At 50.7% G+C, this 16,541-nt stretch overlaps 1 protein-coding gene and 1 pseudogene across 2 annotated transcripts; both read right to left on the bottom strand.

The window, feature by feature from the left end:
- Positions 1-263: 263 nt before the first annotated feature.
- On the bottom strand, positions 264-2,705 carry LOC308225790 (protocadherin beta-15-like; the record flags this gene model as incomplete). The annotated part of the gene is made up of 1 exon (XM_080626934.1): positions 264-2,705. The coding sequence occupies one exon, from the start codon at positions 2,703-2,705 to the stop codon at positions 264-266; it is 2,442 nt and encodes an 813-aa protein (XP_080483060.1).
- Positions 2,706-8,976: 6,271 nt separating this feature from the next.
- Positions 8,977-11,418, bottom strand: LOC308225921 (protocadherin beta-15 pseudogene; annotated as a pseudogene). The gene has a single exon. The product of its transcript is annotated as a protocadherin beta-15 pseudogene (transcript).
- Positions 11,419-16,541: the final 5,123 nt, after the last annotated feature.

Genomic DNA, 16,541 nt, shown 5'->3' with positions numbered 1-16,541 from the left:
ACAGAGCTGAAAAATGCCATTTCCTGAATAAGGGAGCACTAGTCTCTTTTGTCGATTTTTGTTAGGGTTTTTTGGTTGGTTGGTTGGTTGGTTTGTTCTCTTTCAGTTTTTCTGTGGGAGAAGCCAATATTTTTTCTCACTTTGTGGCAAATTACTGATGGATGCCAACTGCAGATTAAGTCTGGAGGCACCACTGCCACATGTTCTGATAGGGAAGCCTTTGGGTCATGAGATGTGAAGACTCTGGCTGTACCAACACCATGTTACTTAAATGAAAGACTATTGAACTGCTCTGCAGAGAGAACCCCATGGTTGTCTGGGGCCACATCCTCCATAGTGAGAAGACCACAAGGGAAATCTTGCTCATTGTTGGTAACCCCACCCGTGGCATGGAGCTGTGGCGGCAGGCTGGGGAGGATGGGCTTCAGGAACTTGAACTCGCTGTTACCTGAGCCCGTTGTTAGGCTGATCTCATAGCAATAGGTGTGGGGCAGGGTCCCTGCAGCAGCCGCATCAACCAGGCTGCTCTGTAAGTTGCTGGCACCATAAAGCACATGCCCATCCTTCAGCTCCTTTCTCTTGCACACCTTGCAAATGACAAAGGCTGCTGTGGACACGAGGAAGAGGAGTGAGACAAAGACCAAGGAAATTATTAAATATATTGTCAGGGAGCCGCCTTCATCCTCTGTGGCCAGGCTGCTGTGTGGTAGGCGCACATCCGAGAAGTCACTGAGCAGGAGTGCACTCATTGCCGCAGTGGCTGACAGTGGTGGCTGCCCATTGTCTCGCACTATCACAACGAGTTTCTGTGTCACAGTGTCTCTTTCTGTCACCGATCTCCTCAGTCGCACCTCCCCACTCTGGGCACCCACCACAAACAGCCCAGGATCAGTGGCCCTTAGGAGGTGGTACGAGAGCCATGAGTTCTGCCCTGAGTCAGCATCGACAGCCACAACTTTAGTGATGAGGTAGCCTGCCTCAGCCGAAACAGGCACCAGCTCACTGGATGGAGAGCTGGTGTCCTGTGAGGGGTACAGCACCAGTGGAGCATTGTCATTTTCATCCACCACAACAAGACGGACGGTGACATTGGCACTGAGAGGAGGTGATCCTGCATCAGAGGCACTCACCAAAACCTCAATCTGCCTCACCTGCTCATAGTCCAAGGGCCGCAGCACAAACACATCCCCATTCTCAGAGTTCACAGAGATGCAGGAGCAGGGAGGCTGCTCTGTAGGGTGAGCTGGGACCAGAGAATAGGTCACCTTGGCATTAGGCCCCATGTCGGCATCTACAGCACTGATGGTTCCAGCGAGCACTGTGGGAACATTGTTCTCACGCACATACATGGTGTATGAGGTCTGGCTGAACACAGGTGCATTGTCATTCACATCAGAGATGTCCACTGTGAAGGTCTGGGTGGTTGTGAGAGGAGGTGATCCCGCATCTGATGCTGTGACTGTGAGGATGTACCGTGCCGTCTCCTCTCGGTCCAGTGCACTCACAGTCACCAACTCAAAGTAATTCTTATAGGCTGGCCGCAGGGAGAATGACAGCTGGTCCTCAAGGGCACAGGAGATCTTCCCATTGGCACCAGCATCTCGGTCCCTGACAGTAAACAGGGCAACCACTGTCCCAGGCAATGTGTCCTCAGGGAGGGGGCTGCTGAAGGAATTGACCATCACCTCTGGTGCATTGTCATTCACATCCACCACCTCCACCAACACTCTGCAGATTGTGGAGAGGCCTCCACCATCTGTGGCCCGCACACTGAGCTCATGATTCTCTGCTGCCTCAAAGTCCAGAGACTTTGTGAGTTTAATTTCACCATTTATGGGGTCAATCTCGAATGCTGAGTAGCTGTGGCCTCCTGCTTGGCTGAACTGATAGGAGATGTCCCCATTAACTCCTGCATCCTGATCGGTTGCCACTACTCTGAGAACCACAGAGCCCTCTGGGGTGTTTTCCAAAACCTGCCCAACATAAATCTCCTGTGAGAAGGTTGGAGCATTGTCATTTGCATCTAGAATGACAATGTGGATTTGGGTGGTCCCACTCCTAGGTGGAGAGCCCCCATCCATGGCAATGAGACTGAAATCCACCTCTGCCTGCTTCTCTCTGTCGAGTGGCTTTTCCAGGACCAATTCCACATACTTCTTGCCCCGAATCTGACTCTCAAAAGAGACACTAAAGTACTTGATCTCGGGAGAGATGCTATAAGCCTGGATGCTGTTGCTGCCAACATCCAGGTCCCGAGCCCCCTGCAGAGGGAAACGAGAACCGAGGTTGCTCGTTTCTGGGATTTTAATGGTGACCCGTTCCTCCGGGAAAACGGGCGCGTGGTCATTAATGTCCTCCACGGCCACCTCCACCCGAAAGAACTGCACGGGGTTTGCCAGCAGGAGCTCGAAGGCCAGCGTGCAGCTAGCGGACTGCCCGCACAGCTCCTCGCGGTCCAGCCTCTCGGCCACCACGAGGCGGCCGGTGCCCGGGTCTAAGCGAAAATGCTGCCGGCCGTCCTCCGAGAGCAGGCGGGCGCGGCGAGCCGAGAGCTGCGCCGGGGTCAGCCCCGCGTCCTCCGCCACGTTGGCTACCACGGAGCCGCTCTCTCTCTCCTCGGCTACGGAGTAGCGGATGGGCTCGGCGCGAGCGAGCGGCAGGGAGAGGAAAGCACAGAGACAGAGCACTTGCCTTGCGGTCGCCATGGCGGGGCGGCGGACAGCCTCCGTGTCGGGGATCACCCGCGCAGTCCTCCACGGTAAGCTGCGCCCAGCAGCAGCGCAGGGGGCGTGCGCCCTTCCTCTGTTCGAGTCCGGCTTTCTGCCTGGAGCGCGGCCGCCGTGTCCTGGCAGCGGATGGCGCGGTTAACTCCGTTGCTGCCCACCTCTTCCCAGGTCTGCTGCGTTCGTCTCGTCTGCGTTGGGCTGGGCAGAGCTAGTGTGGACTCAGCCATCTCCCCTCCCAAAGCCTCTGCGCATCGCCTTGGCCGGCAGCACCACCCTGCGGCCCGAGGCGGGACTGCGTCCGTCGTCGCCCGCTGCCCGCGCTGTCGGCTCGCCCCTAACACGGACCCTTGCGCACACAGCGGCTGACGGGCGCTCACCCGCGTTGGGGCCCCGCGGCAGGATGCTCGCACACCGCGCAGGGGACAGCAGAGCAGGTCAGGAGAGCCGAGAGCCCTGCGGGGCCGCCGCTACATTCTTAGCGCTCTGGCCATCGCCGGCAGCTGCCCCGAGCCTTCCTCCACTATCCAGAGTCTGCTCCGACAAGGTCCCAGTGGAGACCAGTGCACAGCCGGGCCGCCCCAAGGCCGAGGCCGGACACGCAGGAGCAGGGCAGAGTTGGCGGAAAGCGGGGGAGAAGCCGTCCAGTGGGATGATGCCGAGGGTGGCGGTGCTTGCAAAGCCACGGGAAGTGCCTGCGCCCAGGATAGCCTGCCCACCGCAATGCTTCCTGAAGGGAGTCTTCGACGAGTCCGCGGGAATGCTGAGCAGTACTTGCAGGTTCTCAAGTGCTGGAAAGTCCTCCCCTCATTAGGTAGAAACTATGATACATCCTGTAGCTGTGCACTGCATCAGACACCTGGCCCATCCAGCTGGAATCACCTGAGAAGCAGTCGTTTTACATCAGGAGGTGCTGGTTCCTTGTGATCTCCGGAGGAGAGACACTCCTACCTTCTCAAATGTCTTTCACAACTCCCTTTCTTACAGGTGTCCTATCGGAGGAGATTAGTATCCATAATCCTATGTCTGTTTGGATGTGGAGAATCCTGAGCAGAGGTTCATGCTTCATGCAGGACTCCAGTCAGGCACTGCACGACTGGCAGACCCCACTTAGGGAAAAGGGAGAGTACTCCCCTGCCAGTCCTTCAAGCCAGTTTAGAGCTTCCCTGCCAGAGAGCAGCTTTAATTCTTTTCCACTGTCCCAAGTAAAGAAGTTCTATGCAGACTTACTGCTCACAGGTGGCTTTCTCACCTGTAACAAGTGAGTGCTCACTATAGCTTCCTTACTTTAAATGAGCTGAATTTCTCCTTCTGCCAAAGGATTTGTGCAATGCAACACAGCACAGGATAGCTAAGGCTCATGCCTGAAAGGAAATTGTAGCTAGGTTGGGATTGGTCTCTTCTTGTAAGAAGTACAGAACATGAGAGAATGGTCTCAATTTGTCCCAGGAAGGTCTAGATTGGATGTTAGAAGATATTGCTTCACCAAATGGGTTGTCAAGCATTTGCAAATGCTTCCCAGGGAAGTGGTTGAGTCATCACCCCTGGACATGGCACTCTGGGGCATGGTTTTGTGGTGTCTTTAGCAGTGCTAAATAATCATTGGACTTGATTGTTTCAGGGATCTTTACTAACTCAAATTATTCTGTTTTGCTCAGGATGATAGGATAGTGGGGCCATGCAGAAGGGATGGCTGTAGTCCTCTGCATGTCACAGAATCACAGAATCCTTGAATGGTTTGGTTTGGAAGGGTCTTTAAAGATCATCTAGTTCCCAACTGCCCTGCAATGGGCAGGGACACATTCCACTAGAAAAGTTCCACAAAGCTCCATCCAACCTGACCATACATGAGACATCCATCACTTCTCTGGGTAACCTGTTCCAATGCCTCACCACTCCTACAAGGAAGAACTTCTTTGTAATATCTAATGTATATCTACCCACTTTCATTTTAAAGCCATATCCACTTGTCCTATCACTACATGAGCTTGTACGTGCCCTTTAGGAAGGCTGCTCTAAAGCCTCCTTGAGCCTTCTGTTGTCCAGGCTGAACAACCCCAGCTCTCTCAGGGTTTCCTCATAAGAGCATTGCTCCAGCCATCTAACCATCTCTGTGGCCCTCTTCTGGACTCAATCCAACAGATCCACATCCTTCTTATCTTGGAAGCACACACTGCTGTGTCACATTTAGCTTTGCATCAACCAACACAACTTGTCTCTTGGACATCGAGCCATTAACCACAAATCTTTGAGCACAATCATCCTTCCAATTCCACACCCATATCCATTCCAAGTAAATCCATCATATAAATACTTCTCCAGTTTAAGGAGAAGGGTGTAACGTGGGACAGAGTCAAGTCTTTGCCCAAGTCCAAGTAGATGACAGCATCCGTCTTCCCTTATGGCCCCATGCCATAACCCCATTGTGGAAGGCCATCAAATTGTTCAGGGATGTTAGTGAGGCCATGTCGGCAGGCACCAATCACATCCTTATGTTCCATGAGCCTTCGCATGCATTCCAGGGAGATCTGGTCCATGATCTTGCTGGGCAATAAGGTGAGACTGACTGGCTTGTAGTTCCCTGGCTCTTTTTCCCTTTGTAAATATCGGGGCTATGTTTCCCATTTTTCTGTCACTGGGATCCTCTCTTGACTGCCATGACTTCTGAAACATGATGGATAATACATTGACTATCGCATCTCTTCAAGTCCCATGTATTTCTTCCCCCTTATGTTCCTTTAGTTGGTCTCAAACCTGATCTTCTCTACAGTGTGTGGTCATCATTCTTCCGGTCCATTACTTGCCCTTCGTGGCTTGGTCATTGATGCTAGAGCACTTGCCAGTGAAGGCTGAGACATTTCCGAAGAGAAGCCTCTCCCTGATCACTGTTTTTGCTCACCAAATGCCCACCTCATGGAGTTCCCACAAACACCATAAACACTTCTATAAGAACAGGGATGCCATCTTTGTGACATCCATCTTCTGAAACTCCTACACTTTCAGTGTCACACTTTGTTCTGGAAAGCCTCACAGTTGCCATTTGCAGAAGTCAGGAGAGTAGGGCAGGTCACTCTCCCCACCTTCCTGCTTTGCAGACATCAAAGCAGACTCAGGGTCTCTGGGAAGGAGGAGGCCTGGTATTCTTAATCTGCATATAACCTGCCTCGTCACAGCAAGACAGTCTGTACCGAGGAGACCTGTAGAGGCCTGCCAGCAATTTCCTGCTCCTTACAACTTTCTGGAAGGCTCTGCTGGCAACCTCCCAACTCAAGAATTGTACCCACTCAACCTTAACTCGGCCAAGAGACAACATGGGAAAAACACTCCCGGCCCTTTGGAAACTGTGACAGAGCTTTCACAGGAAGGACAGTTCTATGAATGTGACTGGCTCCACACAAAGCATTTGAGTATTCTCTTTATTTTGCTTTTACACACGAGGGTCTCCCATGTTACAACAGCTCAGCTTATAACTGCAGCACAACACAGCATGAGAGATTCCCAACATCCCGTGTCATGCTGCCTTCTTTTAAACAATCTTTTCTTAATCACATGTGGGAGTGACATTCCTTCTTAAAAGGAAGAGCCAAGATAATCTTCAAATGTAGTCACAGAGCAGAGGGAGAAAAGACATAAAGGACAATGCAAATGCTCTAAGAGAAAAACACAGAAAATCACAGCATAACAGCTTTCCACTCCCATCAAGAAACCTCTGAATTCAGGAACAACAATGACAATACCAAACTCAAAGTCCATTTTCAGATTTGATCTTGATGCTACCTTCAGAAGAAGTTCCTTAACGTAACTTGTGGAGTTTCCTTACAATCTTCCTTAAGGAACATGTTCTTATAACTCTGTATGGTTACAGTCTACTAGAAGGCAATTCCACTGTGCCAAAAGTCAAGCATGCAGGGCAGAATATCAGCTTGGCCAAACAGGGAAATCCTTGTGGAGTTCCAAAGGAAAAAGAAATTCTAAGGTCTCTGGAAGCAAGGTCAAGCTTTGCAGGAAGCTTGCAGAGCTGTGGTTCATATATGCAGGTAGAAGACACGAAAGGCCAAAACTCGAATAGAGTTAAAAATGCTCAGTGTTGCTTCAGACAACAAGAATGTTTTTTTTAAGTATGTTCATAGCAAGAGGAGTTTGAAAGGAAACATTAGACTGGTACTTGAAGAAGATCACAGGGACAAGAAAGAAGTAGAGTTGTTCAATGCTTTTCTTACCTCAGTCTTTAATTATACCAATAACCCTAGGGCTGCACAGTCCCCTGAGGCAGAGGAGTACAAATGCACGGACAGTGACTTTCCATTTGTGGACACAGAAATGATCAGGACCCAGATGTATCAGCTGTATGAATAAAAGCAGATGGGACCTGATAGGATTCATCACAGAGCACTGAACGAGCTGGCAGATGTTACAGCAGGACCCTTCTTGGTCACCTACCCAAGCTCTTGGGTGTCAGGAGAAGCCCTTGGTGATTGGAACCTAGCCAGTGTTCTTCCAGTCTGCAGGAAGGGCATGACGAAAAACAGAGGCAACTACAGACCAGTTGGTCCCACCTCAGCCCCGGGAAAACGTACGGAAAAGATGATACTGGGAACTAAGTTCAACTGCCTCCTTGACAAAGGGAAGGGGGTGGATGTAGCTTTTCTGGATTTTAGTCTAAATTGGGCTAGGAGAGGCTGGAGGGCAGCCCTACAGAAAGGCAGCTGCTGGGGGTACTGCTGGGCAGCAGGCTCAGTAGGAGCCAGCAGTGTACCCTGGCAGACAAGAGAACAAACCACATCCTGTGGGAATTAATCACAGCACAACCTGCCGCTCAGAGAAGTGAGTATCCCCCTGCATTCAGCATTGGTGAGGCCTCATCTTGAGCACTGTGTGCTGTGCTGGGTGGCACAACTGAATAAGCATGTGAGGGCCAGCTTCCTAAGGAGGGAACGTGGAGAGGGAGAGGCTGAGCTTTTCTCCCTCATATCCAGTTATAGGATGTGTGGGAACAGTTCAAAGCCACAGCAGTGGAGAGGGCTAGACTGAACATTACGAAGCATTTCTTTCCTGAAAAGGTGGTCAAACACTGGAACAGGCTGCCTAGAGCTGGGGTCGATGCCCCAAGCCTGTTTTTAACAGGCATTTTTAAAATGTCATTTAAAACATACTTTAAATTGGGTTAGCCTGGAAATAGTCAGGCAGTTGGACGACAAGATCATTATAGGTCCCTTCAAAATAAAATATTTCTAGTCTAGTCTAGTCTAGTCTGGTCTGGTCCATTACATTTTACCCTAACACCATTTGTGTTGCTGTATTCCCCAGGCAATTCCAAGGAGACCACACACCCAACTACCCCTTATGGGCCAAGGAAAGACTCCGCTCACCCCTAGAGACTATGAGATTTTTCTACTAAAAAAGCTAAAATATGTTTCTTCATGCTGGGCTGGAATTGCAATGGCTGGATGGGAGCATCTGCCTACTTTGATGTGTAGCCCTTGTGCAGCATAGGCAGACACACAACAACTGTACGGACAGACACAGTGACCAGAAGGACAAAAATACAAAGCTCACCCATCTCAGACAAAGACATGCAGAGAAGAAAGAGCCTTATGATCATACTACGTTGTCACACAGTACTCACAATGTCCTTGCTTTCCTGACATTTTTCTGCCCAACCATGCCATTGCATTACAGCACAAAGGAATTGGTCCAAAGTGTTGCCTGCCAGGAACTGAGACAAGAATTTACCTGGGGTCCGGGTACTAATCCTAAACTTAAAGCAACTCAGACATGGCTGCAACAGAGCAGAAACATGCCATTTCCTGAATGAGACAGCTTTAGTTTCTTTCGTTGGATTTGTCTTTATTTTGTTTAGTTGGTTGGGTTTTTTTTGTAGGCGAAGTCAGTATTTTCTCTCACTTTACCTTCATGGGAAGTCACTGATGCCAACTGTAAATGCAGATTTACTCTGGAGGTCCCATTGCCACATATCTTAGCATGGATCCCTTCCTGTCATGAGACGCTAAGGCTCTGTCTGTGCCAATGCCATGCTAGTTAAAGGGAAGACTATTGAATTGTCCTGCAGAGAGCATCCCATGGTTGTCTGGTGCCACATCTTCCATAGTGAGAGGACTACAAGGGAAATCTTGCTCAATCAATAATGACAATTGCAAATGCAGACTAACTCTGGAGGCACCATTGCCACATGTCTGAGCTGGAATCCCTTCCTGTCATGAGACGCTAAACCCCTGTCTCTGCCAACACCATGCTAGTTAAAAGAAAGACTACTGAATTGTTCCGCAGAGAGCATTCGAGGGTTGTCTGGTGCCATGTCCTCTGCAGTGACAGTGCCACATGGCACATCTTGCTCATTGTTGTTACCCCCACCTGTGGCATGAAGCTGTGGTGGCAGGCTGGGGAGGATGGGCTTCAAGAACTTGAACTCGCTGTTACCTGAGCCTGTTGTTAGGCTGATCTCATAGCAATAGGTGTGGGGCAGGGTCCCTGCAGCAGCCACATCAGCCAGGCCGCTCTGTAAGTTGCTAGCACCATATAGCACATGCCCATCCTTCAGCTCCTTTCTCTTGCACACCTTGTGAGTGATGAAGGCTGCTGTAGATACAAGGACGAGGAGTGAGACAAAAACCAAAGAAATGATTAAATATATTGTCAGGGAGCCGCCTTCATCTTCTGTGGCCAAGTTCCGGTGTGGTAGGCGCATGTCCGAAAAGTCACTGAGCAGGAGTGCACTCATCGCCGCTGTGGCTGATAATGGTGGTTGCCCATTGTCTCGCACGAGCACAATGAGCTTCTGCTTCACAGCATCTCTCTCTGTCACCGATCTCCTCAGTCGCACCTCCCCACTTTGGGCACCCACTGCAAACAGTCCAGGATCAGAGGCCTTCAGCAAGTGGTACGAGAGCCACGAGTTCTGCCCTGAGTCAGCATCAATAGCCACAACTTTGGCGATAAGGTAGCCTGCCTCAGCCGAAACAGGCACCAGCTCACTGGATGGAGAGCTGCTGTCCTGCGAGGGGTAAAGCACCAGTGGAGCATTGTCATTCTCATCCACCACAACAAGACGGACGGTGACATTGGCACTGAGAGGAGGTGATCCTGCATCAGAGGCACTCACCAAGACCTCGATCTGCCTCACCTGCTCATAGTCCAAGGGCCGCAGCACAAACACATCCCCATTCTCAGAGTTCACAGAGATGCAGGAGCAGGGAGGCTGCTCTGTAGGGTGGGCTGGGACCAGGGAATAGGTCACCTTGCCATTGGGCCCCACATCAGCATCTGCAGCAATGACGGCTCCAACGAGCACTGTGGGAACATTGTTCTCACGCACATACATGGTGTATGAGGTCTGGTTGAACACAGGTGCACTGTCATTCACATCAGAGATGTCCACTGTGAAGGTCTGGGTGGTTGTGAGAGGAGGTGATCCTGCATCTGCTGCTGTGACTGTGAGGATGTACCGTGCCGTCCCCTCTCGGTCCAGTGCACTCACAGTCACCAACTCAAAGTAATTCTTATAGGCTGGCTGCAAGGAGAATGACAGCTGGTCCTCAAGGGCACAGGAGATCTTCCCATTTGCACCAGAATCCTTGTCTCTGACAGTAAACAGGGCAACCACTGTCCCAGGCAATGTGTCCTCAGGGATAGGGCTGCTGAAGGAACTGACCACCAGCTCTGGTGCATTGTCATTCACATCCAGCACTTCCACCAACACTCTGCAAATTGATGAAAGACCCCCACCATCTGTGGCCCTCACTCTAAGCTCATGATTCTCTGCTGTCTCAAAGTCCAGAGGCTTTATGAGTTTAATTTCACCACTCATGGGGTCTATCTCGAATGCTGAGTGGCTCTGGTCTCCTGCTTGGCTGAACTGATAGGAGATGTCCCCATTAACTCCTGAATCCCGATCGGTTGCCACTACTCTGAGAATCACAGAGCCCTCTGGGGCATTTTCCAAAACCTGTGCAATGAAAACCTTCTGTGTGAACACGGGAGCATTGTCATTTACATCTAGAATGACAATGTGGACTTGGGTGGTCCCACTCCTAGGTGGAGAGCCCCCATCCACGGCAATAAGACTGAAATCAGTCTCTGCCTGCTTCTCTCTGTCAAGTGGCTTTTCCAAAACAAGTTCAATGTATTTGGCATCCTCAATTTGACTCCCAAAGTCAACACTAAAGTAGTCATTGTCAGGAGAGATGCTATAAGCCTGGATGCTGTTGCTGCCAACATCCAGGTCCCGAGCCCCCTCCAAAGGGAAACGAGAGGCCAGGTTGCTCGTTTCTGGGATTTTAATGGTGACCTGTTCCTCCGGGAAAACGGGCGCGTGGTCATTGATGTCCTCCACGGCCACCTCCACCCGAAAGAACTGCACGGGGTTTGCCAGCAGGAGCTCGAAGGCCAGCGTGCAGCTAGCGGACTGTCCGCACAGCTCCTCGCGATCCAGCCTCTCGGCCACCACGAGGCGGCCGGTGCCCGGGTCTAAGCGAAAGTGCTGCCGGCCGTCCTCCGAGAGCAGGCGGGCGCGGCGAGCCGAGAGCTGCGCCGGGGCCAGCCCCGCGTCCTCCGCCACGTTGGCTACCACGGAGCCGCTCTCTCTCTCCTCGGCTACGGAGTAGCGGATGGGCTCGGCGCGAGCGTGCGGCAGGGAGAAGAAAGCACAGAGACAGAGCACTTGCCTTACGGTCGCCATGGCGGGGCGGTGGACAGCCTCCGTGTCGGGGAATCGCCCACGCAATCCTCCACGGTAAGCTGCGCCCAGCAGCCGCGCGTCGGAACGGCGGGCGTGCGCCCTTCCTCTGTTCGAGTCCGGCTTTCTGCCCGGAGCGCGGCCGCCGTGTCCCGGCAGTAGGGGGTACTGGGCTCTGTTCGCCTTCGCTGCGGGCTGGGTTCTGCTCTGCTTGGCTGGGTTGGGCAGAGCCAGTGTGGGTTCAGGCTACTCCCCTCTCAGCTGCTCTCCGTCGCCTTGGCCGGCAGCACCACCCTGCGGCCCGAGGCGGGACTGCGCCCGTCGCCGCCCGCTTCCCGCGGCACACGGACCCGTGCGCACACAGGCGGCTGCCGGGTCCACACCCGCATTGGGGCCCCGCGGCAGGATGCGCGCACACCGCGTCGTGGACGGCAGAGCGGGTCAGGAGGGCCGAGAAGCCCGCGGGGCCGCCGCTGCATCCCTAGAGCCCGGGCAGCGCGGCAGCTGCTCCGCGGCTTCTCTCACTGCCCAGAGCCTGCCGCTGGCGATGTCCCGGAGGCGAGCCGTGCACAGCATGGCCTCTCCAAAGGCGAGGTCGGACACACAGGAGCAGGGTAGAGGCTGCGGGAGGCGGGGGAGAATCCGTCCAAATGGGCGATGCCGAGGGTGGTTTTGCGTGCAGAGGCAAGAGAAGTGCCTGCTCCCAAGATAGTCTCTCTGACCATTCCTGCCCACCGCAATGCTTCTTAAAGGGCGTCGTTGCTTTTTAATGGGCGCCTCCGAGAAGCCCTCGGGAATGCTCAGCAGTGCGTGTAGGTTCTCCGGTGCAGAAGTGTCTTTCTCCATCTCATTGCGTAAAAACTGTGCTAAATCCTCTAGTTATGCACTGCATTAAGTAAGTGGACCTTGCAGCTGGAATGACGTGAGAAGCAGCGGTTTTACACCAGGAGGAGCTGCTTCCTTGCGATCTCCGGAGGAGAGACACACCGACTTTCCCAAATGTCTTTCACAACTCCGTTTGTTACAGCTGTCACTACTGGAGGAGATTAGCATAGCTCATCCTACATCCCTTTTCATGCGGAGAACCCTGAGCAGAGTAGTTTCACACAGGACTCCATGCACTCTTAGCATGCCAGGCTGACCTCACTCAGAGAAAAGAGAGTACCATCATGTCAGCCCTTCAAGCCAGGTTTTTTTAGCCTTTCAAGCCCTTCAAGAGTTTTCCTGACAGAGAGCAGTTCATACTCATTTCCACTGTCCAGGAAAAAAGTTCCCATGAGGACTCCTTGCTCATGGTTGGTTTTCTCACCAGTAGGAAGTGGGTGCTGCCTGCAGGTTCCTCACTTACAATGAGTAGAATTTCTTCCACCAAAGTAATTGGTCAACAGAACACAGCAGATGGCAGCCAAGGCCTGTGCCTGAAAGGGGCTTGTAGCAAAGTTTCAGGAGATATTGTCTCCCAAGTCAGAAGTAACAGAACATGAGGAAATGGCCTCATTTTGCGTCAGGGAAGTTTAGCTTTGCATCAACCAACACCACTTGTCACTTAGACATTGAGCCGTTAACCACATATCTTTGAGTGCAATCAACCTTGCAATTCCTTATGCACCAAGTTGTCCATCCATAATATAAATATCTCTCCAGTTTAGGGAGAAGGATGTCATTTGGACAGTATCAAATCTTCGCACAAGTCCAGGTAGGTGACATCATTACTCTTCCCTTATCCAGCAATGCCATAACCCCCTTGTAGAAGGCCACCAAATTATTCAGGGATGTGAGGCCATGCTGCTGGTGACAAATCACCTCCCTATTTTACATGAGCTTTTCCATGCTTTCCAGGGAATATGTTCCATGATCTTTCTTTGCATTGAGGTGAGACTGATGGGCCTATAGTTCTCTGACTCTTTCTTTTTCCATTTGTAAAAACAGGGGTTATGTTTCTGATTTTCCAGTCACTATGAACTTCATCCAACTGCAAGGAATTCTGAAACATGATGGTTGGCACCTTGGCCACGTGCATCTCTTCAGGTCCCATGAATTTCTGCATCTTCACGTTCCTTTAGATGGTCTCAAATCTGATCTTCTATAGCAGGTCATTCATCATTATCAGAGTCTATGACTTGCCCTTAGTGACTTGGGCATTGATTCTGGAACACTTGCCAGTGAAGACCGAGACATTTCTGGAGAGAAGCCTCTCCCTGGTTGCTGATTTTGCTCACCAAAAGCCTACCTCCTGGAGCTCCACCAAACACTTTCAAAGGAGCAGGGATGGCGTCTTTGTGATATTCACCTTCTGAAACTTCTACACATTTAGTGTCATGAACACTTTATGCTGGAAACCTCACAGTTGCCATCTGCAGCTGGAGCTGTCAGAAAAGTTGGGAAGGCCACTCTCCTAATATCCATGTTCTGGAAAGGGTCTTGCACAACCACAGCCTCTGGGAGTCTAGGGGTCATGTTGCCCCAATCTGGATATAACTGGGCCCTGTCACAGCCAGGTGGTCAGTACTGAGGAGAAATATAGAGACCTGCCAGCAATTTTATGCTCCCACAGCTTGCCCAAAGTTGCTCTGCTGGCAACATCCCCCACCTCAAGAAATGCACCCAATCACCCTTACCTCAAGCCAAGGGACAACATGGGGAAAACACTCCTGGCCCTTTAGAATCTGCGACAGAACTTTCCCAGAGAGAACAGCTCTACAAAGACAACTGGCTCCACAAAAAACATTTGGATGTTCTCTTTATTTTGCTTTTATACACAAGGATATCCTGCATTACAACAGCACAGTTTATAACTGCAGCACAACACAGTGTGAGGGTTTCCAAATATTCCCATGCCATGCTGCCTTCGTTCAGTCTATTATACAGCGGTAAGAGAATCCTTCTTAAAAGGAAGATACAATACAATACAATACTCAGAGTTCAAAGAGAAGAAGAAAAGTCAAAAAGGAGAATGCAATTGTCTAAAAAAAACCCAGAAAATCCTAACAATACATCTTTCCACTCCCATCAAGAAACGTCTGAATTCAGAAACAGCAATAACAAGGCTCTTTCCTGATTTCATCTCAATTCTACCTTCCGAAAAAGTCACTTGAAGCAACTTATGGAGTTTCTCTACAATCCAACCAAGGACAAGGAACATGTTCGCACTACTCTGTACAGTTACAGTCTGTTAGAAGGCAATTACACTGTGCCAAGAGTCAAGCTTTCGGGTCAGGTGGCCAGCCTGGCCAAACAGGGATATTCCTGTGTTGATCCAGAGGAAAAAGAAATGGTATGGCATCTGGGAGCAAGGTCTGGCACTGCAGGTAGCTTACAGAGCTGTGGTTCATATATGCACGGAGAAGACACGAGAGGCCAAAACTCGATCACAGTTGAAACTGGCCAGTGTTGTGTTAGGTGACAAGAATGGCTTTTTAAGTATGTTCATAGCAAGAGGAGTTTGAAAGAAAACATTAGACTGGTACTTGTGGAAGATGGTCCCTCCCTGAGTAACAGGGACTAAGGAGTTGAGAAGACAGTTGGTGCTTTTCTTGCCTCAAGCTTTAAATTAATTTTTAGCCCCCCAGGGCTGCCCAGTCCCCTGACACAGAGGACAGTCCCCTGATTTTCCTGGCTGGAAGCTAGCCAATGTTCTTCCAGTCTGCAAGAAGGTCACGAGGGAAGATCTTTCCTCATGAAAGCAACTACAGACCAGTTGGTCTCACCTCAGCTCCTGGAAAACATATGGAGAAGATCATACTGGGTACTAAGGCCACCTGCCTTATTGATGAAGGGAAAGTGGTAGATGTAGTTTTTCTGGATTTTAGTCTAAATTGGGCAAGCAGAGGCTGGAGGGCAGCCCCACAGAAAGGGAGCTGCTCGGGGTGCTGGTGTGCAGCAGGCTCAGTAGGAGCCAGCAGTGCACCCTTCCAGTCAAGATGACAAACGACATCCTGTGGACATCAAACACAAGACATAATTATCAGCATTGGTGTGGCCTCACTTTGAATACTGTTTGCTGTGCTGAGTGCCCCAATTGAAGAAGCATGTGAGGGTCAGCTTCCTAAGGAGGCGAAGTGGAGAGGGAGGCACTGAGCTCTTTTGCCTCATATCCAGTTATACGATGCGTGGGAACAGTTCAAAGCCACACCAGTGGAGGATTGGACTTGATATTATGAAGCATTTCTTTCTTGAAAGAGTGGTCAAACACTGGAAGAGGCTTCCTAGAGAGGGGGTCAATGGCCCAAGCCTGTCAGTGTTTAACAGGCATTTGTACAATGCCCTTAAAACATTCTTTAACTTTTGGTCAGCCCTGAAGTGGTCAGATAGTTGGAGCAGATAATTCAATATAAAGTACTTTGTCCTGGATTCAGCAGTAGCAGTCATTTTTCTCCTTCTTAACAGCTGGTGCAGTGCTGTGTTCTTGACTTTCAGCCTGAGAAGAATGCTGATAACACCAATGTTTTTAACTGTTGCTAAGTAATGTTTACTCCGACCAAGGACTTTCTCAGTCCCATGCTCTGCTAGGGAGGAGGGGAAGCCAGGAGGAAACAGATACAAGACACCTGACCCAAACTGAGCCTCTAGTCAAAGGGGTATTCCATACCACAGCACGTCATGCCCAGTAAATAAACTGGGGGGAGTTAACCAAAAGGCCCAGATCGCTGCTCAGGTCGGGCAGGTGTGCTCAGTTGGCAGGTGGTGAGCAATTCTATTCTCTCCCCTTGTTACTTCCCTTATCATTATTATTATTGGTGGTAGCAGTAGTATTTTTGTATTATACCTTAGTTACTGGACTGTTCTTATCTCAACCTGTGGGAGTTGCATTCTTTCAATTCTCACCCCCATTCCTCCAGGAGTGGAGGGAGAAAGAAAGTTGGGAAGAGAGCAAGCGAGCGGCTGCACAGTTCTGAGTTGCCAGCTAGGCTTAAACCATGACATGCTTCTAGTGTATCCCAGTCTAGTCTTGCCTGGTGTGGTCTAGTCCATTACATTTTATCCCAACACCATTTGTGCTGCTGCATTCTGTGGGCAATCTCAAGGAGACAGCCCACCCAACCACCCCTTATGGGCCAATGAAAGGCCTTAAGTGTTTTGCTGCTCTCCCTCAAGGACAAGACGACTGCTGCACTCAAAAGGTCAAA

Source organism: Psittacula echo (genome assembly GCF_963264785.1).
Source record: "Psittacula echo genome assembly, chromosome: 11".
Lineage (NCBI taxonomy): Eukaryota > Metazoa > Chordata > Aves > Psittaciformes > Psittacidae > Psittacula > Psittacula echo.
This window is presented reverse-complemented; position numbering and strand designations above follow the sequence as displayed.